Below are 23,729 nucleotides of genomic sequence, written 5' to 3'. Positions count from 1 at the left end.
TACTGGCTTTCTGGGTCTTTTATTTGTACCCATGTGTCTGTCACCCCATGAATGTACCTGGGGAAATCAACTGACCTCCCTGAACATTTCATGCAGTGAGGGAATGGGTGAGGAAAGAAATAAATAAGTGATTCTAATGCTGCCTAGGTCACCCTCAACCCCCATTTACTGGCACAGCTGGGTGGGGAGAAGGGAAGGGGTATGATTGTCCTGATGGCTCAGGGTTGCAGGAGGTTCAGAGGGGAAGGAGGAAAGGCCAGGCTGGAGGCTGGGCTGTTAGCGCTTTCCTCCCACAGTTCAGACGGTTCACTCTGGGCTCACGTTTGCCATGGCTTCCTTTGGTCCAAACATAGGCCCTGTCCTTAGTCCTGTGCCCTGTTCGACTTTTGGCCTAGAGTCCTTTTTGTGCTGCTGCTGTTGCAGGGCTAGCTGCATGGCCCAGATGCTCAGTGGCCGCATGTAAGCCAGTGAGCGGAACACCCGCTGCTGGCAGTATGCCTCTGGGGTCTGGAAGGCCAGACCCAGGCGCTCCCACACGGTACGGTAGCAGCCTTCAGCTGTCTGGAAGCCCTCCCAAGTCAGGCCCTGTTGGGAGAGATGACAGTCATACATACTAACTTGGCACCCTCTGAATAGCCATTTCCACTGGATAGATGGAGGCAGTAGAGTCTTTGCCTTCAGGGAGCTCCCAGCAAGTAGAGGAGATAACTGTGACCACAGGCAAGCCTGAAGGCAGGAGCTGGAATGCATACCAGGGAAAAACGGGAGGCTATAGATGGATAAGATGGCATTGGGTTAGGCCTTGAAGAAATTTGGTGGCTGAGGAAGTTTTCTGGGCCAGGATACAGATGGTAGAGAGATGGGAAAGGGAGTGCATTACCTCTTGGATCATGGTAGCTGCCAATCCGTAGACCACACCCACCCAGACTTCATCAGACTGCACACTGGATTTATCAGGGACACCATGGGGCTGCATCCCATTCACAGCCCCCATGGCCCCTCCTGCAAAGGCCTGGACGTTCAGCTCAAAGATAGTTTGGAGAGCACGGACCACATGTGGGGTAGGAAACACCTGGAGGGGCAATGGCAGGAACATAGTCTCATATACTTACTTCCCACTTTCAGGGAAAACCCAGTTTTTCTCTCTGGCTCCTCCTCCTAGTCTCTCTCACCTCAGTCTCCCCTTCTCCTAGGCCACAGGCCTTCAGGAACCACTGTCCAGCACACTGGTCAGACATAACACTACGAGACTGAGGCTGAGAGCTGCTGTCATAGTTGTAATAGCGGCCTGGAGTCGAGAAAGAGAAAATAAGGCTCCTGGTGTCCCCTCAGCTGCTTTAACACTACTTAGGCTCCCCGAACTCACCATTCCACAGCAGTCTCTCATAGGCTTCTTGGCCCCGGTGGAGGATGGAAGAAAACTTATCCTGAATGTCCTGTGCCCCACACAGAGCAGCCATCTGGACCATCACAGCCACAGCTGCCAGCCACAGCCCTCCACAGTAAGCACTGATCAGGGACATGGGTTTGGGGGTCAGACTGGCAGCTCCAGCTACTCCCATGCAGTGTAACAGACAATGAGTCATTTTTTCTTGAGCCCTACAATCCCTCGGTGCCCAGTTTCCCACTTCAGGCCTCCTGGAAACCCCTACCCGCTAACCTGGGGCCTGTGGTCACCCATCCATCATAGGTCTGGTCTGCGTAGCCTCCATTTTCAATTAGTCCATCATGGTCCTTGTCAAACTTCATTTCAGACTCCATCACAGCCTAGAGAGGGGACCAAGATGCTGAAGACCTAGGTACCGAGGAAAGGCAACAACCAGCTAGGCTCTTCCCAGACACCAGCCATACCCCTGGCACACTGGTCACTGCATGTGCATCCCTTACTAGACACACAGGCCACATGTCCTTCAGGAAGTTTTGATCACCCGTCAGGTAATAGTCCCGATAAACCTGCAGCACAAACTTCAGGTTCAGGTCCTTCCAGTCAGCAGTATCGTGGATCAAATATGCATTGACCCGGAGCCATGGTTCATCATCTGTGGGAGAGACGGGGACCTGGGTCATTTGCATTGGTGGGTAGGGTAGAGGGTACAAAAGTTGAGGGAGGGAAGCTGACCTTGAGGTGGACTTTTACCTGGGTCCCCAATATCATGGGGGATGACGTTCCTCCTTTTTACAGGTGCCATCACCCCACTCATCAGGTACCGTCGCCGTGTCAGGTCCTCCCTGAGAGTGGCCAGAGCTGCGGGAGCAGACACAGAAGGGAGGCAGGGAATGGGCATGCTTGAGGAGGGGCACAGAGCTATGTGTGTGACTGCAGTGGGGAACCAGTAAGCAGCATGCAGATACGTATAAAGGGAAGGGAAAGAAGAGACAATCTGAGGGACCACAGAAGTTCGGGGGTATGGGGAGCCAAGAGGGCAGAAGAGGCACAAAAGAGATCCTCACCCATGTCATACTGTAGGCTAAGCTCAAGTTTGGGCCAGAGCATGATGAGAGCAAAGGAGGCATAAAAGTGGACATCATATGTGTTGTACATGCGGTACTCCTGGCCTGGAGGAACGAATGAGAAACACTGTTGCCAGAATTCCTGCTTCCCCTTCAAACCCCTCTGTAGCTTGTCCTCTATATTTGGAAGTGGGGCACTGTCACTGGTCCACACCCATCACCCCCTCACCCTAACCAATATCCTGGGGTAGGCAAATCCATCATCCTGGCTTGGGCATGGCCTGCCATATCCCAGCCCACCAGCATCCTGTACCCTCAAGGTAGCCAAATCGACCGTAGTCCCGTAGGGTGGGGCAGAGGTGACACATGTTTCTGCCCAGCTCCTCTGGTAGGGAGTCCTCACGAACTTCCAGCCATACTGTGCCTCCATCAGCCAGGAAGTATAGTTCATTGAACAGCGCAGATTTGTACCAGGCAGGCAGTGATCTGAGAAGTGAGGAGGAGGAAATGGTTTAAGGAACATGCACCTCCCAAGATGGAAAGGATTTGGGGGTTCAGCAGAGTGGGAGCATCAAATTAATCCGAGTGCAAGTCTACTGGCTTTGGTGGGTGGAGAGTAAATCAAGGAATCCCATTCACAGTGAGTGCCTAGGAGAAAGGCAAGAGATGGGCCCCATTGGCACCTGTCATCCAATACTGGGCTCTGCCAAGCTGAGATCCTCTCTTCCCACTCTGTGTATCGGCACAGTGCATAGTGGCTGAGGGCAGGTGCTGCATCTCCATCCTGGCCAAAGAACCTTGTATACCGCCTGGGGTGGGAAGGGGAAGGATGAACACAAGCCCCAGGTCAGAGCTTTGGATCCTTACACTTTCTTGCTCCCCTCACCTGTAGTGGACTTGGCCTTTAGCTCCAAACAGGATCCTGGGCATGTCCCAGGCCAGTGAAAACTCCAGGCGGCACTGGCCTCGAGGTTCCAACTTGCTGGAAACACACACAGCTCCAGCAATGCCTACTCCTTTCTGTGTAGGGGTGCTTTGGCCTGAGAGAAGCACAAGAGAATTCAGGACAGGAGCCCCTGCAACCCCAGGGATAGGGATCCCTAACAGGGAAACAAGGCCTACTTATTACCAGGCCTCCCACCCTTAGTCCCAAGACAGGGACAACCTCTCTTCCCACCATCTCCCAGTCAGACCCCCCATCACCAGCGGGAGAGTCCAGCTGTCCATCCTGAAGTAGATCCTGCCACACCTGCTGCCCCGTGCTGTCAGGGTCAAAGGCTGTGATGTGGGTTACCGTTGTATCTGCCTGTGAAGGGGCCAGGGACTGAGGGCAGGCACCAGTACACTGGGTCCCGGCTAGCTCCCCAGCTCCTCTTACTTACTCTTAACCTCCCAGACCCAGGGGCTTACGGGAGTATGATGAGGGTGGATGAAGAGACCATGCTGGGGTGGAGGTGGGGTTCAGGGGCTAAGGTATAGGGCAGGCTGTTTCCTTACCGTGACTCGTGCAGCCACAGCCATTGTGTAGGGGTTTGGAAGGGTTGGATGATGCAGCAGCAGCCCCTGGACAGTTTCCCCGCCATGCTCCAGACAGAAGGGCTCATTCCACAAACCCCCTGGGGCATCGTCTCCACCCCCCAGTCCATTCCGCATGGAGAACATGATGGACACATCTAGAGCTTCGTCCCCTTCATTTTCCACATCCCACACAAAGACTCCTACAGGCAGGCTGCTGTCCTGGGGGCAGAACATTAGACTCAGACGGTCCCAGTAGAGCCCCTCCTGACCCCACTCTCCTAGGATCAGTCCTGGGCGCACACAGGACCTGACTCAAATACTCCTCAGTGTACTCTTCTTTTGTCTACTTGCATCTCCCTGTATTCCCAGGCAAGCTGCCTATCGGGACATAGAAGACCAGAACCAACTGGGCGGTGGTTCTGGGAAGCCAGTGTGATGGCTTCAATCTCCCTTTCACAGGCCATGCAGTTTCTTTTCCTTTTTTTTTTGAGACGGAGTCTTGCTCTGTCACCCAGGCTGGAGTGCAGTGACATGATCTTGGCTTACTGCAAGCTCCGCCTCCTGGGTTCACACCATTCTCCTGCCTCAGCCTTCCGAGTAGCTGGGATTACAGGTGCCCGCCACGATACCCCGCTAATTTTTTTTGTATTTTTAGTAGAGACAGGGTTTCATGTGTTAGCCAGGATGGTTTCCATCTCCTGACCCCGTGATCCGCTTGCCTCGGCCTCCCAGTGTTGGGATTACAGGCGTGAGCCACCGCGCCTGGCAGGCCATGCAGTTTCTAGCAGAGGCAGGTCCTGGGGAAGGGAGGGCAATGGAAAATACAGACGTGGGGCCTCACCTGGTAGTCATGGGGCAAGATGGGTGTGATCTGACGGCAGGTGAGGGTGACATTCTGGCCAGGAAGCTGATAGACAGTCCAGGCTCGGGGATAGAGGGCGTGGTAGAAAGCAAAGTACCCACACAGGCCCCAGTTCCAGCTGCGGAGGACACTTGGGCGCTCCAGGGACAGGACTTGCTGGTACACAGTCTGCCCTTCCCGACGTAGGCACACTGTGAACTTAAGAGGGCAGATAGGCTGGAATGGGGTAAGCCACAGGCACCACATACTAAGTCTTCCCTCTCCTCAAATCAGCTCCTCCCCTTTCAGAGCCTGCAGCTGTTACCACTGCACCATCAGCTTCAAGTCATCCCCCAGGCTCAGTGAATCACCAAGTCCTGCTACCTCCTCGTCCATCTATCTCCCAAGCTTTCTCTCCCTTCTCCACTATGGTGGTATTAGCACCTCATTTAAGCCCAAACAATCTCCTGCTTTTTCTGTAGCCCTTTTCATCTGGGTAGCAGAGTGATCTTTCTCACAGGCAAATCTAGATATGTCAGTCCTTGGTTAGAATGTTTCAGTGACTCCCCATGGCCCTCAGGCTAAAGTCTCAACTCTTGCCTGGCTTTCAAGGCCCTTCTTGAGCTGGCCACTCCCTGCCCATCAGACTCATCACCTCTTCAAGCACCTATATTCTGCTCATATAAAAATACTCACTGTTCCTTGAGCACACTACATTCCCTCCTCCATGCCTGTGCTCATGCTTATTCGCTATCTGGTGAAACCTCTCATCCTTCAAAGCCTAGGTCAAAAGCCATCTCTTCCTCTTCCTCTACTTCCTCCAGCAGTGAGTCATTATATGTGCCCCCTCCCGCTCTATTCTAGCATTTGGTGTATTATAATGTATTGACTGACAATTCTGTGTCCCCGACTGCTCTATGGGTTCTTCTGAGGGTAGGGACATTTTCTAATTCACTGATGCACCATTCTTCAAAGTTGGTGTGTATGTAGAGGGAATGAGTGAAATCTGCAGCGCCGTCCCTTTTTCCGCAGTATGCTATCCACCCCTCTCCTTTTAGCACTGATGTGGTCCCTGTCTCCATTTCCCCTAAGTCTTGTTTTCTCAAAAAAAGTTTTAGCTCTTGGAGGGTAGGAGCTATGAGGGATTAATATCCCTTTCCCTGGTTCAAACTATGCCAAATATTTTTATTGTATACAGTCGGCTCTCCGTATCTGTGCGTTCCGCATCAGTGGATTCAACCAACCAAATCTAAAATATGCGGAAAAAAAGTTGCATCTGTACCAAATATGTACACACTTTATTTCTTGTACGGTATGACAAGGGTTTATGTAACAATGTATGAGGTATTATAAGTAATCTACAGATGATTTAAAGTATATAGGAGGATGTGCAATGGTTATTTGCAAATACTATATGCCACTTCAAATCAAAGACTGAGCATCCTTGGATAGTGGGTCCTGGGCCCAACCCCCCATGGATACTGAGGGACAACTGTATAAAATACTTTTTCATTTTGTTGGAATGGTACATAAGGGTTAAGACCACAAGCTCTTCACCACAGAAAGAAATGGTTCTGAATCCCAACCTTTCCATTTACCAACCTTGTGACCTTGCACATGTTACTAAACCTCTCTGGATCTTAGTGTCCTCATCTGCAAAATGAGCATAATAGTGGTACTTCCCTTGTAGGATTGTTTTTAATATTAAACAGTATACAAAGAGCCTAGAACAGTGTCTAGCACATGTTAAGCATGCAATAATTACTTTAATTGTAGAGTCACAATTCTAGAAGCCATTCCCCTCAAGATACCTAAGGGATGAGGCAGAGAAGGATCTTGGAACATGGGCAGGGCTGGTAAACCTGAACCAGGAAGGGCATTGTCATTAATTGGACTAAAGATTTGCTAGTCATTTTTCCTTTGAAGATGAGGCTGAATGCTGGAGCCAGGAAAGAGGAACTTCCTAGACAACTCTAAAGGTGCGGTCAACTAGAGAGATATGATGAAAGGCAGGCCACATACTTCTGGCAATTTAAGGCCCAGATGTGATGCAGAAGCAAAAGGAAAAAAGTGAAGCTTCAGAAGAGGGAAGAAGGCTAGAGATCTAAGCCTGGGAGAGAAGGAGCTTTTTAGACCCTAAGCCAGAGAGACCTCCAGGGAAGTGATCAGCAGAGGAGCTGAACTTTGGTGAAAGTTCCTCAATCAGGGTGAGGAACCTTGTACTACATGTCTTTTTTTCCCATGAGTTTATAGACTTTGGGTTTTCTTCTCCCTTCCAGTCCTACCAAATGTTCTTTCAGCCAGGTTAAGTGATTTGGGAATTCTCTGCATTCTTTGTGGTTGGGGGCTGCCTCAGCTAGTTGGGTTGGGCCAGTGAGGTAGACAGGAGGCATTTGCTAGAGAAACGCCAAGTCTGTTTACTCTTTCAAGGAATGTGTGTTCTGTGTGTGTCTTATTCCTACAGTTTATCCTAGCACAGGGCTGGGCACACAGGAAGCATCCTGAGAGTACTTATTGGATTGAATCATATTCACATCTAACTGCTACCTCCTACACTAGCCAAGAGGTCCTTCCTTCTTGGCCTGGGGAGGTACTGTCCTGGCCTCTCCGCCTCCTGGCTCTTACTTGGTCAGCGATGACTGTCCGGTGCTGATACATTCCAGGGTTAAGCTGCCAACGACAGAACTGGCCTCTCCAGCCACGGGTAATAGTGCCTCCCCCGATGCCACCCAAGGGACAACCTAGAGAAATCAGGATGGTTAGTGGGGTATTGGGAGAGGAAAATAAGCACATTTCTAACTTTCTAGACTATAAAGCCTGGTTCTTCTGAAAACCTAGGGAATGGAACAGTGCAATTTGCATAAACTGGAAGCCTCTGCCTAACTGTGGTAGACCTGGAGGCTGAGGCTTTTCTGAGCAGAGCACAGATGGGGTGAGGCTCACCATAAATCTGTCTTAGGGGTACAGAATTGATCATGTCGATGAAAGGTGTCTTCTTTTCCACCTGGGTCTTCCGGTACCACCACTGCAGGTACCTGAGGAGCAAGAGGCAATGTGAGTGGAAGGGGGCAGGTGGGCAGTTGTTCACAGGCTGAGTCACCTGCCTGTCTCTGTGACCTCCCATTAAATGTCCCAAGGACATCTGCTTTCAAATCTCTCTTCCTCTTGATTTCTAAACAGTTTAAGGTCCCTTCATCTTCCCAGTCACCCCAGCTGAAGTGTAGGAGTGGCTTTGTTTCTCTCCTTTGTTCTCCTCAGAAGGGGCTTTCAGATCTCTCCTTACCTCTCTAGTGCCACCACCACTGCTTTACTTCCAACATCAGGAGCTTCTGTCTGAGGTGCTGAAAGGACCATTTATGGTTTCCTGTCCTACAGCCTCCACCCCCAATCCCCTACCTCCAAAACAGGCATAGACTGCTGGGGATAACTTTCTTATTTTTATTTTTATTATTTATTTTATTTTTTTTTTGAGATAGAGTTTCATTCTTTGTTGTCCAGGCTAGAGTGCAGTGGTGCGCGGTCTTGGCTCACTGCAAACTCCACCTCCTGTGTTCAAGCAATTCTCCTGCCTCAGCCTCCCACGTAGCTGGGATTACAGGCGTCTGCCACCATGCCTGGCACATTTTTTTTTTTTTTTGTATTTTTAGTAGAGATGGGGTTTCACCATGTTAGCCAGGCTGGTCTTGAACTCCTGACCTCAAGTGATCTGCCTGCCTTGGCCTCCCAAAGTGCTGGGATTAGAGGCGTGAGCTACCGCTTCTGGCCTTTCTTCTTTTTAAAATGATCATTTTCTTTCTAATTATGAAAGGTGAAAGGGGAAAAAACCATCTCACCCACAGACAATCAGTGTTTATATTTATTTCTGGGCGATTTCCTCTCAATCTTTTTTTTTTTTTTTTTTTTTTTTTTTTTTTTTTTTTTTATTCAGCATTTAACCTTGAAGCTTGCTTTCTGATTTTGCTCTCGGTAAAGCCTTCAAAAAATCCCAACATTTTCCTGGGCTTGCTACAGCCCTGTATTCAACAGGCAAATGATTGAGGCTGTTTTCAATAGGCAAATGATTCTGTTTTCAAGGCTCTGACATCTGTCCCAGCCTATCTTCTAATCTTATTTCCTACAAATTCTCATTCCAGATGGGTCCTCACTAGGTAGCCCCTGCCTTGCCAGACTCTTTTCCATTTCCACTGTCCTCACTACCTAACCACATTATGCCTACTGTTCAGTCACACCACTTCTAACCAAATAATTGGGTAAGTAACCCCTAAGTCCCAGTTTCTTCATCTACAAAATGGGGATAACACCTGCTCTAGCTAGCTAATAAAATGGTTGAAAGATCAAATGACATAATAGATAAGAAAGCCATAAAGTACAGGTATGATTATTACTCATATATACGAACTGCCATCTCAATTCCTAATCAGACATTGCCTTGTTATTTCAGTGTTCCTCATGTGAGGCTGACATATTTTTAAGTTCCTTGGGGAAAGGGACAATGACAAAGACTAGTTGAATATTACCCTCAGGTCCAAGCACCGGGCAGGATATATGGTCTGCAGTCAATGCATATTTGCCAAATTTACAAATGAATGAACATACAAATGATGGGGCACAAGAGAGATAACAGACAGACTGGAGCAGAGGAGGAGAAATGTGATTAAAGAATAGGGATAGCGGCCAGGTGCGGTGGCTCACACCTGTAATCCTAGCACTTTGGGAGGCCGAGGTGGGCAGATTACCTGAGGTCAGGAGTTCAAGACCAGCCTGGCCAACATGGTGAAACCCCGTCTCTACTAAAAATACAAAAAAATTAGCCGGGGTGTGACGGCGGGCACCTGCACAGCTACTCGGGAGGCTGAGGCAGGAGAATCGCTTGAACCCAGGAGACAGAGGTTGCAGTGAGCTGAGATCGCGCCATTGCACTTCAGCCTGGGTGACAAAAGCCAAGACTGTCTCAAAAAAAAAAAAAAGACAGCACATTCTAGGGGTGGAAAGAAGAGGGAAGACAAAGGATGGGATGATAAGAAGGCAGAGAATCCTCTCTGCCAGCTTACAGAAAATTGGACTTTGAAACTAGAGGCCAGAAAGGACTGGTAGAGGGAGGGTGCGGCCGAGGATTAGGGCAACCAGGGAGAGTAACTGCAATCTATGAGGATAGGCAGAACAAAGGACTATCTGGCACAGAAGAAGCACTCAGTAAATATTTATTGAATGAGTGGACTCTGGCTGGAAGGGAGAACAATTGAAATTGAATTCTTACCGAGGTAAGGCCCAGAGAACTCTGTCTTGCGGGAGCTCCTGGTCAGAGTGTCCCCAGTTCAGCTCCATCTTAGGAGCTCTCTCACTCCCTTAGTATGGTAGCTGGCCATTCCTGACCTATTTGGCCTTCTCCACAATTTCAACCTCAACTCAAGAGTTATCACTTAGAATTTTTGTCTCACCTGTGCTTTCTCCTCACAGGAACTCATCCTATTCCAAAAACCTTGTATCAGTACCCCCCACTCTATCCTGGAATGGGGAGCCAGGGTCCAGGGGGTTGAGCACAGCTTCAGGCCTCTATGACTCAGTTCATATTTAAGGGCTAAGCGGCTAGGATGCCCATCTTTTCTTGATCTCATTGTTCCCACCACATGCAACTCAAGTGTATTTCTCTCTGTACACTAGATCCTATTTTGACCCAAAAGCTTTTGGGGTCAAACTTGGACTGAATTGATTTCAGAAGCAGCCTGGAGGGATGATTCTTCTCTGCTACAGGCCACCCACAGGCACCAACAAAGCCAGATGTGCAGGCAGCATCAGGCCCTTCCCACTCCCCAGGGCTGGGGTTAGATAACTGACCTCCCCATCACAGCCCCACAGCACTTACTGGGGAAATGAAGGGTCTCCTACTCTAGAAGCTGTCAGGGCAGGATTTCCCAAGCTTTATGCCTCCCTCCACAGTTCTGTGTGTATTGTGTAGACTGAGTCAAGATGACCTCAGGGTGATGCTTTCTGTCCTCACATCCACCTGTTCCTGTTAGTGGGTCTGGCCTCTCATCACTAGTCTTTGAACTCAGTGGGGATCTAGACGGGTTCTACGTCTATGGCAGTGCCTCCCTGATAAATGACTTTTAATATCAAGAGCTCTCTCTCCCAGAATAGAATGACAGCACCTTTTCATCACTTCAGAGTTGAGGGTGGGGAGGCTCTTACCTACTCCCTGGAGCTAAAGCTTGAGGAAAGAAGCAGTAGTGTTGGGACTCTAACAATGTGCCTAATGAGGTACAGAGAATGCCCCAGCTGCTTGCGGGAAGTAAGGGGTTGAGACCCCCCCACCCCCAAATAAAACAACATCGTGTTAGTATCACAGCAGCCAGATTATCCTTTCCTACCTTGCCACAAAGTATAGCTAATCCCAAAGGGAAGTCATTGGAAACCAGTATGTGAGAAGGAGCCTGAATGGGAAAGGCTGACTGCATGACCAAATGTTCCTACCGTTTCCTTCTGAAAAGACAAAACACTGGGAGGGAATGGTGTTGCAAAGAGATGTGACCTGGTCTCATGGTCCAAAACCATAGGCCTAAAATATGCTAGGGATAGGGGCCGCTTCACTGGGACAAGAAGCCCAACTGCTTTCTCACCCTTTCCCACCTCTGCTAGTTCTGAGCTGGAACAAAGTGAAGCCAAAGCATTCTAGGCAATGGGGTCTACTCACCTCAAGCCCATGCCTATATGCTTTATCATGTTCCTTAGGGAGACATTGTTAGCTTGAAAGGGTTTCCTCTTCTCTGTAAACTCATGAGCCAGACAGATGCGCCAGCCAAAGGGAGGCACCTGGTAGCCCATAGCTTTACCCTCATAGGAAGCCATCAGCTGCCCAGAGTCCTCCGGATTGCAGCAGCCCGTCTCTTTTTGGGGTCGGTTGTCTTCGGGACTCTTGCAGTCTGTAACCTGCACATCCTTGGTGCCTCCAGTCTCTTCAGGGCAATAAACCTGTGGATCCTCTTTGGCACTGCTTATCTGCTCCGAGGCTGGGACGCCAGTTCCCATGTTTCCTGGATCCTGGGTCCCCATGACCTCGATGGCCCCAAGTTCCGAGCCCTCGGATACTAAGTATCTCGCCAGCCTATTCCAGATGTGGGCGCCGGTGGTTGTTAGGTATCGTCCCGGAGGGCCGGGCGTTGGGGAAAGCTTAGATGAGCCGGTGTTTCAGTGGAGCCGGGGAGCTCTTGCTTCAGTGGCGGCGGCGACAGCAATGAAGCCGCCTTGGGCTCTCCTTCGGTTGTCTCTGTAGGTCCTGGACGGGAAGGGTCGGGCCTCGTCGTCATTGAGCCCCGATGATTAGCTCGCCCGGCCAAAGGGCGACTGGGCCCGCAGAGAGGGGAGGAGCCGCGGGGCCAGCCCACCAGGCACCGCCCCGGGACGGGCCCGCAAGGCACCGCCCCCGGGACGTCGGCCCGGCCCCTGGGCCACGGCACCGGGTCCCCCAGGATTGGGCGCCAGGTCCCGCAGGCCGGCTCCGGGGCAGCGCCCGCGCCCAGGTGCCAGCCCGTGGGAAGGTGACCCTGGGCGCCGGGACAACCGGAGCCCTTTCCGGTCTGGCCGGCCGGGCGCTTCCGGCCGGAAGGGACTCCGCGGAGGGTGGAGGACCGAAGGGAAGTCCCGCCTCTACCGCCCAGCGGACGCTGCCGCCGACGTCGCCGCCGCCGCTGCCGCGCACCTGACCGGGACCCTGAGTGGCGGGCAGGTGAGGCCTGGGGGTCCCGATCCCTAGTGTCGACTATGCGAGGTGACGGACGGCCGTGATCTTGGGCTGGGACGTGGAACTTTGAGGAAAGGGGGAGCGGAGGCCAGTTTGGGAACTCAGCGGGGGTGCCCAGGGAGAATAACCCGGCGCACAGGGGCGGGGGTCTAGGGCCCAGAGCTGCGTCCTCCCCCTGGGCAGTACTGAGTCTTCAGCCGCCTCCCTGCCACCCGCTTACCCCTCCTATATCCAGGCGCTCCGTCGGGCACCACGGTGCTGACCACCCCTGTCCTCAGCCCTGGGTGCTCACCGCAACGCCCCTCCCTGTCACGGTGCTGACCTCCGCCCCACCTTGTTTCCTTCTAGATCTGATTCCGGAGCTGCCATGATTGAAGTGGTAGCAGAGCTGAGCCGGGGTCCTGTATTTTTGGCTGGGGAGGCGCTGGAGTGTGTAGTGACCGTCACCAACCCCCTTCCCCCCACGGCCACTTCTGCATCCAGGTGGGGATGCTGGCACTGAAGGTGGTGGCCCTTCTGGGAAGAAGCCAGATTATCTCTGGGGCTGAGGCAGTGCTCAGGTTGTCCTGTAGCGACACTACCTCCTCTTGCTCATTGTGCTCTCATTGTAGGAGAGGGCTCTTTAACAGAAGATGTGGATGACATAGCTGTGCGCTTTCCTTCCCCTCCCCCATTCCCCTTTTTACCCACAGTTTGCTGCTCTTTATTTAATGGTTTCTCTTTGGAGTTCTGGATTTCCTGATCACTAGGACAGCCATCTAACCTTGTTGGTTAAGACAGTGCGATAGGGAGCTTGGAAAAGCATTTGTGAGGTCGGGAACTACCTCGGATGCCTCCTTTTCCTCTTCCCACAGTGAGGCCCTGGCCTGGGCCAGTGCTCAAATCCACTGCCAGTTCCATGCCAGTGAGAGTCGAGTAGCACTGCCTCCCCCTGACTCTAGTCAGCCAGATGTCCAGCCGGACAGCCAGACCGTCTTTCTGCCACACCGAGGTTAAAGAGGGGCATTTGCCTGGGAGAGGGGGGGTGCGGGGGTGTGTGTGGAGGCATTGTCACCCATGAGTGAAGTTGTTAATTGTTCTTATAGTCCCTGTTGTGCTGGGGATGTTGAGCATGACTATTTCTTTGGGGATAGAAGACTATTCTCATTTCACAGCAGGGAAAGAGGGCCTGGCAGCTTTTCACTGTCTCCATTTGCCATGCTAGTCTTGTTCAGTACTGGACAGTGGGTCATTAAATTAGTCATTCTTACCTTTTTCAGGTGAGAGGGGTCAATGCATCCTTTCTACTCCACCAAAAATTCTATTCTGTGACCTGAGGCTAGATCCTGGAGAGTCCAAATCATGTGAGTGATTGTCCCCATCCCTGAATTGCCTTCTAAGCCTCCTGGAGGGAGAACTCCTCTGGTGCCTCTGGCTGCCCTGACAACTACTTCCCAACCAGACTCCTACAGTGAAGTGCTGCCCATAGAGGGACCACCCTCCTTTCGGGGTCAGTCAGTCAAGTACGTCTACAAACTGACCATTGGCTGCCAGCGTGTCAACTCCCCTATCACGTTACTCAGAGTCCCTCTGAGGGTTCTTGTGCTGACTGGTAAGCAAGGGCTCCTGGAGGGAAGGGCTGGGGAAGGACCATGCCAAAGCAGAAATTGTCTTAGAGGGCTTGCAAGAGGGACTGCAGGGAAACTTCCTGGTCTCAGTGATGGTGTTCGGGAGTTGGGAAGGAAGGGAGGGTTCTGGAGATAGAGATGTACACCTCAGCCCTGGCGCCCCTTACCTTCAGCCGTCTCACGTTGGAATCTAAAACCCTAATCTCTACTGTCATCTCTGTTCCCTCTCAGCGTTACCTCTCCACTCATTCTTTCTCTAGGCCTTCAGGATGTCCGGTTTCCCCAGGATGAGGCTGTAGCCCCATCCAGTCCATTCTTGGAGGAGGATGAAGGTGGGAAGAAGGATTCATGGCTAGCTGAGCTGGCTGGGGAGCGCCTAATGGCTGCCACATCCTGCCGCAGCCTCCGTGAGAATTCTTTCAGAATTGTCCTACCCCATCCTTCCCCTCATTGTATTCCCATCTCAGACAGTCTCCTAACCACCACACACTTCTGTGGATCCACTGATACCTCACACCTCCAATTATAAAGAAAAACCCCACTCTAGGTGCCCAGTCCTAGACGTTCCCCAGTGTGTAGACTCCAGGCTTATAGTGTCCTATTCTTCCCAGATCTATACAATATCAGTGATGGCCGAGGGAAAGTTGGGACGTTTGGCATCTTCAAATCTGTGTACAGACTTGGCGAGGACGTGGTGGGGACCTTAAACTTAGGGGAAGGCACGGTAGCTTGTTTGCAGGTAAGAAGGGAGCAGAGCTTATCTGCTGGGGTGCTGGAATTGAAGGGCTAGGGTGGAAGGCCTGTAGAAAGAGGGGTGGCATGTAGAAGGGGATAGTGGGGTCATCCAGGGTCCCTTTGTAAAACAGCTTGAGGTTGGGCTGTCCTCTCACCTACAGAGAGCACTTCCTGTTAGCACACATCTCTTGCTCCCAGTTTTCAGTCAGCTTACAGACCGAGGAGCGTGTACAGCCTGAGTACCAGCGGCGACGTGGGGCAGGGGGTGTCCCCTCTGTGTCACATGTGACTCATGCCCGGCACCAGGAATCCTGCCTGCATACAACCAGAACCAGCTTCTCCCTCCCAATCCCTCTCAGCTCCACCCCAGGCTTCTGTACAGCCATTGGTGAGACCCTCACTATTACTGGAGAAGGGAGAGGGGGACAGTAAAATGCTGTGCTAAGGGGGGGTGTAATGGATCCTGATTCCTTATACACACTCCCAGACATACCCACATCTAGCCTCTGACCTTGAACAGTTTCTCAGACCTTCAGCCTCTTCCCGTTTCTTAGATGCACTGACCCCTAAACTCCTAACAGCTTGATAGAACTCCTTCCCCATGCCTACCTACTGGGAGCCTGTGATACACTGATTTTTGATTACTTCACACTACCTAGACTTCACTGCCTCACTCTTGGGTTGTTAGGTACTTCATTTTGCTATCTTCAGCTCACATCTATGGGAATACCCAATTGCTTCAGAAAAACCCCTAATCACAGCTGCCTGCTCTGTGACTTTTCCCTGTCTTCTTGAATACAGGTTGTTTTTTTCTCATTCACTAACTATATCCTGTCATTGGCTTTTACTCCCGCTGGCTTCTAATGCTTCTACCTTAATCTTTTTCTTCCGTAGTGTCCTTGAAGTGGAGATTGCATTTTGAATTTGTAACGTCCCGAGAACCAGGATTGGTACTCCTACCCCCTGTGGAACAGCCCGAACCTACTACCTGGACAGGTCCTGAGCAAGTACCTGTAGACACCTTCAGCTGGGACCTCCCCATCAAGGTGCTGCCTACCAGCCCCACCCTGGCCTCATATGCTGCCCCAGGCCCTAGCACCAGCACCATAACCATCTGAAACTGGTCCACCCTGGCGCTAGTTCCTTGCGAATACTGAGAACTCAGCACCTGGACTCTAGTGGGACCCACTTTTTCCACCTGGGGTCCAATGTCGTGGACAGTGAGAGTCAGGCTTTCAGCTATAGCATTAATTTATTTATTCAGAATACATTGGCAGCTGCTAGTGGTTTCCCTGGAAGTGGCAGCAGCAGTGAGCAGTCAGCAGATGGGTGATCAGTTGAGTTTAGCTGGAGTGGGGAGCAGAAGCCCCAGGAACAGGGGTGTTGGCTGAGCCCCATTCTGGGTCAGGCCCTCCCCCTTTGCAGGGCAGCCGAGGGTCAGATTTTTGCACCAAGGAGAACTGGCAGGTTCCTGCCTCCTGACGTACCTCACACCCAGCCGGAAAGTCGATGGGATGCTGGGACCTGGGGAACCAAGGATGGGGGAAGGAATCAGCACAGTGAAAGGCTGCCTTTATCCCTGCCCACATGTTCCCTCTCTCACAGCTTTCCCCGCTAGAGCCCCTTTCAGTGGCCGCTTGGTCCTCCTAAGCTCTCACCTACCATATGTGGGCCTTTTTGTTTTATAACAGGAGTATTTTCTCTCCAGGTACACCCCAACCTCCCCTGATTTATAGCCTGAGGCCTTATCTTTCACACTAGTGTTGGGCCCTTCATGTTCGGCCCATCTTGTACTGCTCTTCTGTTCATTCTTACATCACAGCAGTCTAGTCACTCCCTGGTCATCCCTCAGTCATTCACATCAGAGTCATTCTCAGGCCATCTTTGGTCACTCACGTGTCACAGCAGCCCACACCAACAGGATGCAGACAGGTGCAATGGAAACAGTCCTTGCGGAGCCAAGACTCACCCAGGGTGAAATATTTCCCCTCATAGTGACAGGGGGCTAGGGAAGAATGGGAAATGTTAGTGGGTGTAGGAGTGCTGATGAGAGGCAGAGTCTCTTCAGGTCTGGGGTGGAGACGGTAAGTACACACTATCCCCGTATTTAGTTTGTCTTTCCTCTTTCACAGCTGAAGGGAGCCTGGGTATTTTGACATGGGATCGTCTCTAAGGCCCCGTCCTCCCTGTGCCCTCTCTGCTGCTCCTTCATTCCTAATGCCTCACCCCACTTTACCTTGAGCTTGGAAGTAGCACTTGCTGTAGACCCCTGGGTGCTGGAGGAGTAGAGACATCACCAGGCAGACGATCCCCCAGCCTCCTAGGATCCCCTTGGCCCGTCCAGCCCAGAGCATCCTCAGGGCCATTACTGCTGCACAGCACTCTCGGACCTTTCTTGGCCTCTGCTCAGCTACTCTGGTCTTGACTGCTTGACTTTGCTTTGCGTTGCTCCTTGAGTCTTAGTTTCTTTCTTTCTCCCCTGGGCTCGTGTCTCACACTATCTCCCTGCCCTCTGCTCTCACAGGCTGGGGATGTTTATAAAGTGAGGACCCTGGCCCCCTGCTGAGTAGAGCTGGAAAAGCTGTAACTCTGTTTCCTGAGGTGAGGGCATGAAAACAAGAGGTCTAGCTTTAACAAGCTGTGAGAGCTGATTCATGCCCCGGCACAGCTAGAGGGAGGGAGGTGGCCATGGAACGGGCACTGGACTGGGCACTTCCCCAGCAAGGAGGCAGGAGGGGTGAGGGCCCCCAGGTGGTCCCCAGATCTCTTCCCTGACCTGGAGAGAAGGAAGCATTCCACCTTCCCCCTTTCTCCCCCACTGCCACCACCAGGGGTGTGTATGCTGGGATCCCTGCCTGAACCGGAGGGAGGCATTTCCTGGGGATGGTTAATCCTGTGCCCCAGCCAAACCCAGGAGCTGCAATAGGGTGCGACGGCCAGAGGCTCCAGGAGAGTGAGCAGGCACCTGGAATGGAGACTGTGTTTCCCTCAGATCCTGGGGCAGGGTTTCCCTAATGTATCCAAGAAATAGGGGTGCCCCTCAGAGATGGTGGGGACGGTCTCTTTTCCTCAGGCATTCCAGAGGTGAACTGTCCATTGCTTATCACCCTCAAACATACAGCAGATGTGGGATCACCCCACCTCTGGGGATGGTTCTTTCCCCCTTTCAAAAAGGAGCATCTCTACGTGCCCTGATAGGATGAATCACTCCAGGTTCACAGAGGTGTCCTCTCTTTCCTCCCATATGTAATGGAGTGTGGTTTTTAGGAATTTATCATTTGGCATCCTCTGAGTTTCCCTCAGGTTCTGGAGGAGCCCAGGATGGATGATTGAGAGCATAGGCTGCAGAGACAGTCTTCTTGGATTCAGATCCTGACTCCACTTAGCTATGTAACCTGGTCAGATTACTTCACCTCTCTGAGCCTGTTTCCTCATCTATAAATTGGGGATAGTAATGCCAACTCATTGGGCTGTTATGAGGATTAAATGAGATAATGCTTGCAGTGCTCTTATCACCATCTCTGGTGCGTAAGCATCAGGAAATAGCAGTTGCTGTGATTGGGGCTAAAGCTCAGAGGCAAAATGGGTGACATTCTTTTCTTTGAGTGACATTAAGCAGTTTGTGCATAGCTGAGGGCTTCTGTTGGGGATGGCTGTCTCCTGGCATAGACCTCTGCCCCTTTCACACTCATGCTCCATGTTAGCAGTCCCCAACCTTTTTGGTACCAGGGACAGGTTTTGTGGAAAACAATTTTTCCAGCAGTGGATAGAGGGGATAGCAGTGAGGGGATGATTTTGGGGTGAAACTGTTCCACCTCAGATCATCAGGCATTAGATTCTCATAAGGAGCGTGCAACCTGGATCCCTTGCATATGGAGTTCACAGTGGGGTTTGCACTTCTCTGAGAATCTAATGCCCCTGCTGATCTGCCAGGAGGAGGAGCTCAGGCGGTAATGCTCACTCGTCCGCCGACCACGTCCTGCTTTGTGCTCCCGCTTCCTAACAGGCCACAGACTGGTACTGGTCTGTGACCTGGGGGATAGAGACCCCGCTCCATGTCACCTTTCCCACCTCTTTCAAAAACAGGTACTTCCAGGAGCATTTTGGTTTTGGCCCTTGTATTGACTTCTGAATGTCTAGTTTGAGAAACTGTTCCCAATAAGCCTTCTTCCCCCAGATCTGCACCCTCACCTCTACCATGGGACAAGGTGTCCTTTTAAGTCTCCTGCTTTTTCTCACTGGGATTCGGATCCATTTCTTCCCATCTCCGCTCATGTGAACTCTCCAATTCTCCTTTCTCACTACTCTCCTGCTAGCCATCTCTTTGGCACTAAAGGCCCTGGTCAAACTGGATTTCTTTCATTTTCCATACTTCAAAGACCCATGTTCCACGTATTCCCCGTAAGGACAGTTTCTTTGGCGTTTATTTGTTTTTTCTAAGTTTTCAGTCCCATTTACTCCAAGACTCACTCCCTGCCACCTAGTGCATCAGATACTACTTCTGGCTGACTTTTCAAGGGGGGGGGGGGGGGCGCCCTACCTGTCATCTCTTCACTGTTCAGAAATGACTGTATCAGTGCACCTCATACTGCCTTCCTGTCCTCTTCCAAGGAGACAGCTAAGGTGGATGGAGATGCAGAATGGACCTCACGTTCGCCCTAGTCAGGACTGATGCCCTTTCCCTTTCAGAGGAGTGCCAAGAAAAAACTCAGTTGAAGCAGGGTGCTCTGAGGTCGGCTGCAGTGTGGGAGGCACGGCCTGGGCCTGCTCTCTGGGCGGGAGCAGGTGGATTCGAAGGCCTGTCTAGCACGAGGACCCAAAGGTCTTGTCAGTGGCCAGTAGCTCTGCCGCCTTTCCCAGAGACGGGGTCCAGAGGACACCTTGGAAGGAAGCTGGGCTTTGGGCCATCTTCTGCAAACTAGAGCCAGCCCAATAGGGGGCGGACGTGAGTGGGTAGCTGGGGCGCATGAAGGTGGGGGTGATGCTAAAGGGGAAGGGAGCCCCAGTGGGGATTGGTGCGTGTGCGGAAACGGGGACAGAAGTGAGGGTTCATCGCCTGTAACGAAGATGAGGTAGGCATGCAGGGGCTTCGGGAAAGCTAGAGGCTGGGCTGAGCCATGAGTCCTCTCCCAGAAGTTGGGGAGCGGCGTAGAGGTGTGGGTCGAGCCCGCATGCGTGCCTGCTGGGGAGGGGGTGAGTCGTTAAGGACCAGGCCCGCTGGGTCCTGGGGGCTCGGTGGCTGGCGCGCAGGGCCCGGAGGGGGCGGCTGGCGCTCACTGCACGCATGGGGACAAGGAAAACATCCGCCGGAGGCCCGGCCGGGCGGCGCTCCAGCCTCGGGGCAGGTGCGTGGCGAGGAAGTGAGAGTATTCCGGCACCACCCCCAACCCCGGCGGCCCTCCGGTGAGTCACCGCCGACCCCCGCCGCCGGAGGGAGAGTAGAGCTGCGGGCCAGAGCCCCGGAGGGTCTGGAGGAGCCAGGAGGGTTTCTGGGAGCAGAGGGTCACTTAGTGGGCTTCTGTCCTGATGTCGCTACGGGCGCGAAACGGACACTGAACACAGTCTGACTGAATGGAGGCAGGTGGGGAGGGATCCCTTGGGAGAACTTGGCGGACCGAGAGCAGACCCCAGGGCAAGGAGGGGCCCCCGAGGGGGAAAGGGGAAACCGGCAGATGGCGAGGCCCAGAAAGGGAAGGGGAGCCGGGTTGATTGGGGTGACAGAGGAAGGAAGCACGCCAAGTTAGGCCTGGGAGAACTGAGGGACCTGAGGAGGGAGGAGGGAGACCAACATCAGGTGGGAAGGTGGAAATGGCTAAACCCCAGGCATCAGGTCTGCAGAGGCTGGCGTACACAGTGAAGGGTAGGTTTTAGGGAGTAGGGGGAGTTGTGATTTTTTGGGTACATTTTGGGATTATTTGGTCTCACAGGTAGAAGGGAGCCTGCTGGTCTCGTGTAACGGATGGTTTAAAAGCAAGGTTGTCTGCCTCTTGGATTACTGTCTGCCATTCAGCCTTGGCCAAAAAATTTGGCACTGATCTGCACATTTTTATAGTCATTTAAAATTGTATGACTCTTATTTGTCAAATGATTTAGGTAATTTTGGTGGATTTTTTAAAATAAAAAATTTAAAATAAAATAGAAGAGTTGCACAATCTAATTCAATATTTGACTTAAAATCCAAAGTGAGGGTCTCAGATTAATAATATGGTGTTGTTGAGCCTTTTTCTTGTTTGACTTTTCTGCCATTTTCCCCTCACTGACTTGATTGAATTCTTTGTGACTGATGCCTCAGTTTTTCTGGATCAGTAGTGCTGCACTTCCACTTTTCCTCTCCCTCATTTTACTGTCTTTATTTTTAACCTTTTTTCTGTGTAGCCCTCTAACCGGCCCTATATATTTTGAACCAAGTAAAACATTTCTTGGAATGGGAGCCTTGGACTACAGTATATAAAGACAAACAACTCACAGTTTTAGCATATATGTTAGGCTACTATCTTCTGTGGAAGTGTATGTAACTATACAGTTTCTGTATTTATCCTGTGGCTGACAGAAAAAGTTAAAGCTGTTTAATTCACCATAGTATTTCTATAACACAGCAATTTATTAGCCTGACTTCCCTTCTAAAATCAGCACTGAAATGGTATTTTGTATTTGTCTCAGAGACACTAATTCTGTCATGATCCTTATGATCTGTGTTGGGCCAAAGGCGATTACTTTATAAATTATAAGGATCCTTAAACTCTGCATTGCCTTTGGTCCCAAACAAGCAAATCTGGGTCAATTAATAATTTAAAAAAAAAAGAAAAAAGAAAAATGTCTTGCTTTGGGCCCTGTTGCTTTCTCCCATGCTGTTTTAGCCCCAGCCCTACCCTGTTCCCAGTGGCCTTTGCCTTCATTCCTTCTTTGCTCTGCTGGGCATCTTGAGAGGAAAACTTCACACTAACTTCCTCTACTATAAATTCTCTCCCTTCTCTCAACTCTACACTTCTCTTCGCCAACATACACCATTACTGCTTCACTGATTTTTTTTTAAAGCCCACAGTCCTTTCTGGCTCTTTTCCACCTTTAACACTCTTATGTTGAAATCCTCCCTTTTCCTCCTTTCTCTTTAATAAGACCTCAGATTTTTTAAAAAGCTAGGCTTGATTGTTTATTCTGCATGGTCCACTTCTGCCTTCCTTCCTCTTCTATTACCCTTTTCTTATTCTAGACTGTTTTTAAACTCAGTTATGCTTGCTTTCACCAAAGCCTTAAACTTTCCTGTGATTAGAAAAAGATGCTTATGTTTCCATTACTTTTCCTACAATAAAACACATTCTCAAATTCATATCCACTTCAAACTCTCCCAGCGTTTTGCATCCAGAAGCATAAAGTGGCCATTATTGTGAAGTCCACTGAGTGACCATTTAAGCTTGGTGTTATGCCAGACACTGTATAGTGAATTTCATAATTCTGGTGCCAGATTTCTAAATTATTACAATAGATGATGGGCCGGGCACAGTGGCTCACACCTGTAATCCCAACACTTGGGGAGGCCAAGGCAGGCAGATTGCTTGAGACCAGGAGTTCAAGACCAGCCGGGCCAACATGGTGAAACCCTGTCTCTAAAAATACAAAAATTAACTGGGCGTGGTGGCGCGTGCCTGTAATCCCAGCTATTCTGGAGGCTGGGATGGGAGAATCACTGAAACCTGGGAGGCTGAGGCTCCAGTGAGCCAAGATTGCACCACTGCACTGCACTCCACCAGCCTGGGTGACAGAGTGAGACCCTGTCTCCAGAAAAAAAAAAAAAAAAAGAATTCTTTGATATGCAATTGCTTCTCCACTTTCCCTTCCCTCTCATGATCTCTGCTCAGTAAAACCAAGGTGCAGATTCTGGATCCACCTATCTTGGGGGTGATTAGGAGTAGAGGGTTGTAAATACTTAGAATTTTTTTCCTTTCTGATACAATTCTTGACCTCCTTCTAGAAGTCCTGTTGTCTTTGCTGTAGAATTTTTATTTAAGCATTCTTTTGCAGAAGAATCTCGAATGTCCTTTTTCCATCCAGATTTACACTTGACAAATTCTAAAGCTACTTCTACACAGTTCCTTTATCCATTTTTCCTTTTTTTTCCTTTTTTTTCATTTTTTGTGCCTATGTTATTTTTCATGGGTTTATCATCTCTTTACAAATGGGCTGCATTCACTGAGGGGCAACATTGATTTCCTGCTGCTGTCACCCAGTGCCTCAGCCTCTCTTGATTCCTTTTTTGGTTCACCCTTGTTGCCCGTACTTACTTTCCTTTATTGTCTGTTCTAATCTTCTCTTTATCTATCTGTTTAATGAAATTCACTATTTTGAAAAAGATTTCTGGGGTCTCAGAAGTTTTTCAGGGGATCTCACATAAGTCTCTGCATTGTGACCTAAACTGTGTAGCATTGATTTCCAATGGATTGAGGCTGATGAGCGAGGGGAGGGGGTGGTTGTTGGGAGAGCGGAATATCCTCATGTACAGAGTTTCTCAGCTATGACACTGTTAACATTTTGGAGGATAATCCTTTGTTGTGGGGTGCTGTCCTGTGCGCATTGTAGGATGCTTAGCAGCTACTCAGTAGGTAACAGTAATACTATCTCAATTGTGACAACCAAAATGTCTCCAAATCCTGCCAAATGTTCCTGAAAGACAAAATATGCCCTTTACCCCAGTGTTGAGAATTACTGTGCTAGAATATCAGCTTTTTGAAATTGATTAAATGGTTATACTTTCTCTTCCTAACTGCTGATTTGTAGCTGGAGTTTTAAAAGTGTGGTCTTTGACTTACTTGGTAGGTGGTAACTTCTTAAAATTGCAGGTTCC

At 50.6% G+C, this 23,729-nt stretch overlaps 3 protein-coding genes across 11 annotated transcripts; 1 reads left to right on the top strand and 2 right to left on the bottom strand.

Annotated features, from left to right (window-relative positions):
* Window positions 1-3: 3 nt before the first annotated feature.
* On the bottom strand, window positions 4-12,386 carry GBA2 (glucosylceramidase beta 2). 8 transcript variants are annotated; one of them, XM_017857732.1, is made up of 17 exons: window positions 11,502-12,386; window positions 7,754-7,845; window positions 7,436-7,551; window positions 4,811-5,029; window positions 3,949-4,188; window positions 3,655-3,757; window positions 3,338-3,491; window positions 3,135-3,260; window positions 2,765-2,937; window positions 2,452-2,556; window positions 2,138-2,245; window positions 1,888-2,039; window positions 1,661-1,767; window positions 1,367-1,509; window positions 1,173-1,288; window positions 881-1,072; window positions 4-585 (listed from the first exon to the last, which is right to left on the bottom strand). In XM_017857732.1, the coding sequence occupies exons 1-17, from the start codon at window positions 11,858-11,860 to the stop codon at window positions 307-309; spliced, it is 2,784 nt and encodes a 927-aa protein (XP_017713221.1). In that variant the 5' UTR covers window positions 11,861-12,386; the 3' UTR covers window positions 4-306. The 8 variants fall into 8 exon arrangements, with proteins under 8 accessions (XP_017713221.1, XP_017713220.1, XP_017713219.1 ...); XM_017857731.1 differs by having other exon boundaries at window positions 4,811-5,047; window positions 11,502-12,083; XM_017857730.1 differs by having other exon boundaries at window positions 1,852-2,039; window positions 11,502-12,075.
* Window positions 12,387-12,438: 52 nt separating this feature from the next.
* On the top strand, window positions 12,439-21,036 carry RGP1 (RGP1 partner of RAB6A GEF complex). The gene is made up of 9 exons (XM_017857739.1): window positions 12,439-12,533; window positions 12,897-13,031; window positions 13,403-13,539; window positions 13,808-13,891; window positions 13,990-14,139; window positions 14,416-14,562; window positions 14,767-14,894; window positions 15,089-15,278; window positions 15,785-21,036. The coding sequence occupies exons 2-9, from the start codon at window positions 12,916-12,918 to the stop codon at window positions 16,006-16,008; spliced, it is 1,176 nt and encodes a 391-aa protein (XP_017713228.1). The 5' UTR covers window positions 12,439-12,533; window positions 12,897-12,915; the 3' UTR covers window positions 16,009-21,036.
* MSMP (microseminoprotein, prostate associated) lies at window positions 16,126-22,448 on the bottom strand. Of its 2 annotated transcripts, XM_017857741.1 has the most exons (3): window positions 17,127-17,279; window positions 16,787-16,895; window positions 16,126-16,414 (listed from the first exon to the last, which is right to left on the bottom strand). In XM_017857741.1, the coding sequence occupies exons 1-3, from the start codon at window positions 17,254-17,256 to the stop codon at window positions 16,234-16,236; spliced, it is 420 nt and encodes a 139-aa protein (XP_017713230.1). In that variant the 5' UTR covers window positions 17,257-17,279; the 3' UTR covers window positions 16,126-16,233. The 2 variants fall into 2 exon arrangements, 1 of the variants encoding a protein (XP_017713230.1); XR_001882498.1 differs by having other exon boundaries at window positions 16,553-22,448.
* Window positions 22,449-23,729: the final 1,281 nt, after the last annotated feature.

This window comes from Rhinopithecus bieti, unplaced genomic scaffold (assembly GCF_001698545.2).
Source record: "Rhinopithecus bieti isolate Rb0 unplaced genomic scaffold, ASM169854v2 scaffold_47691, whole genome shotgun sequence".
NCBI lineage: Eukaryota > Metazoa > Chordata > Mammalia > Primates > Cercopithecidae > Rhinopithecus > Rhinopithecus bieti.
Note: the sequence above shows the minus strand (reverse complement) of the source record. Positions and strands in the feature narration are given on the sequence as shown.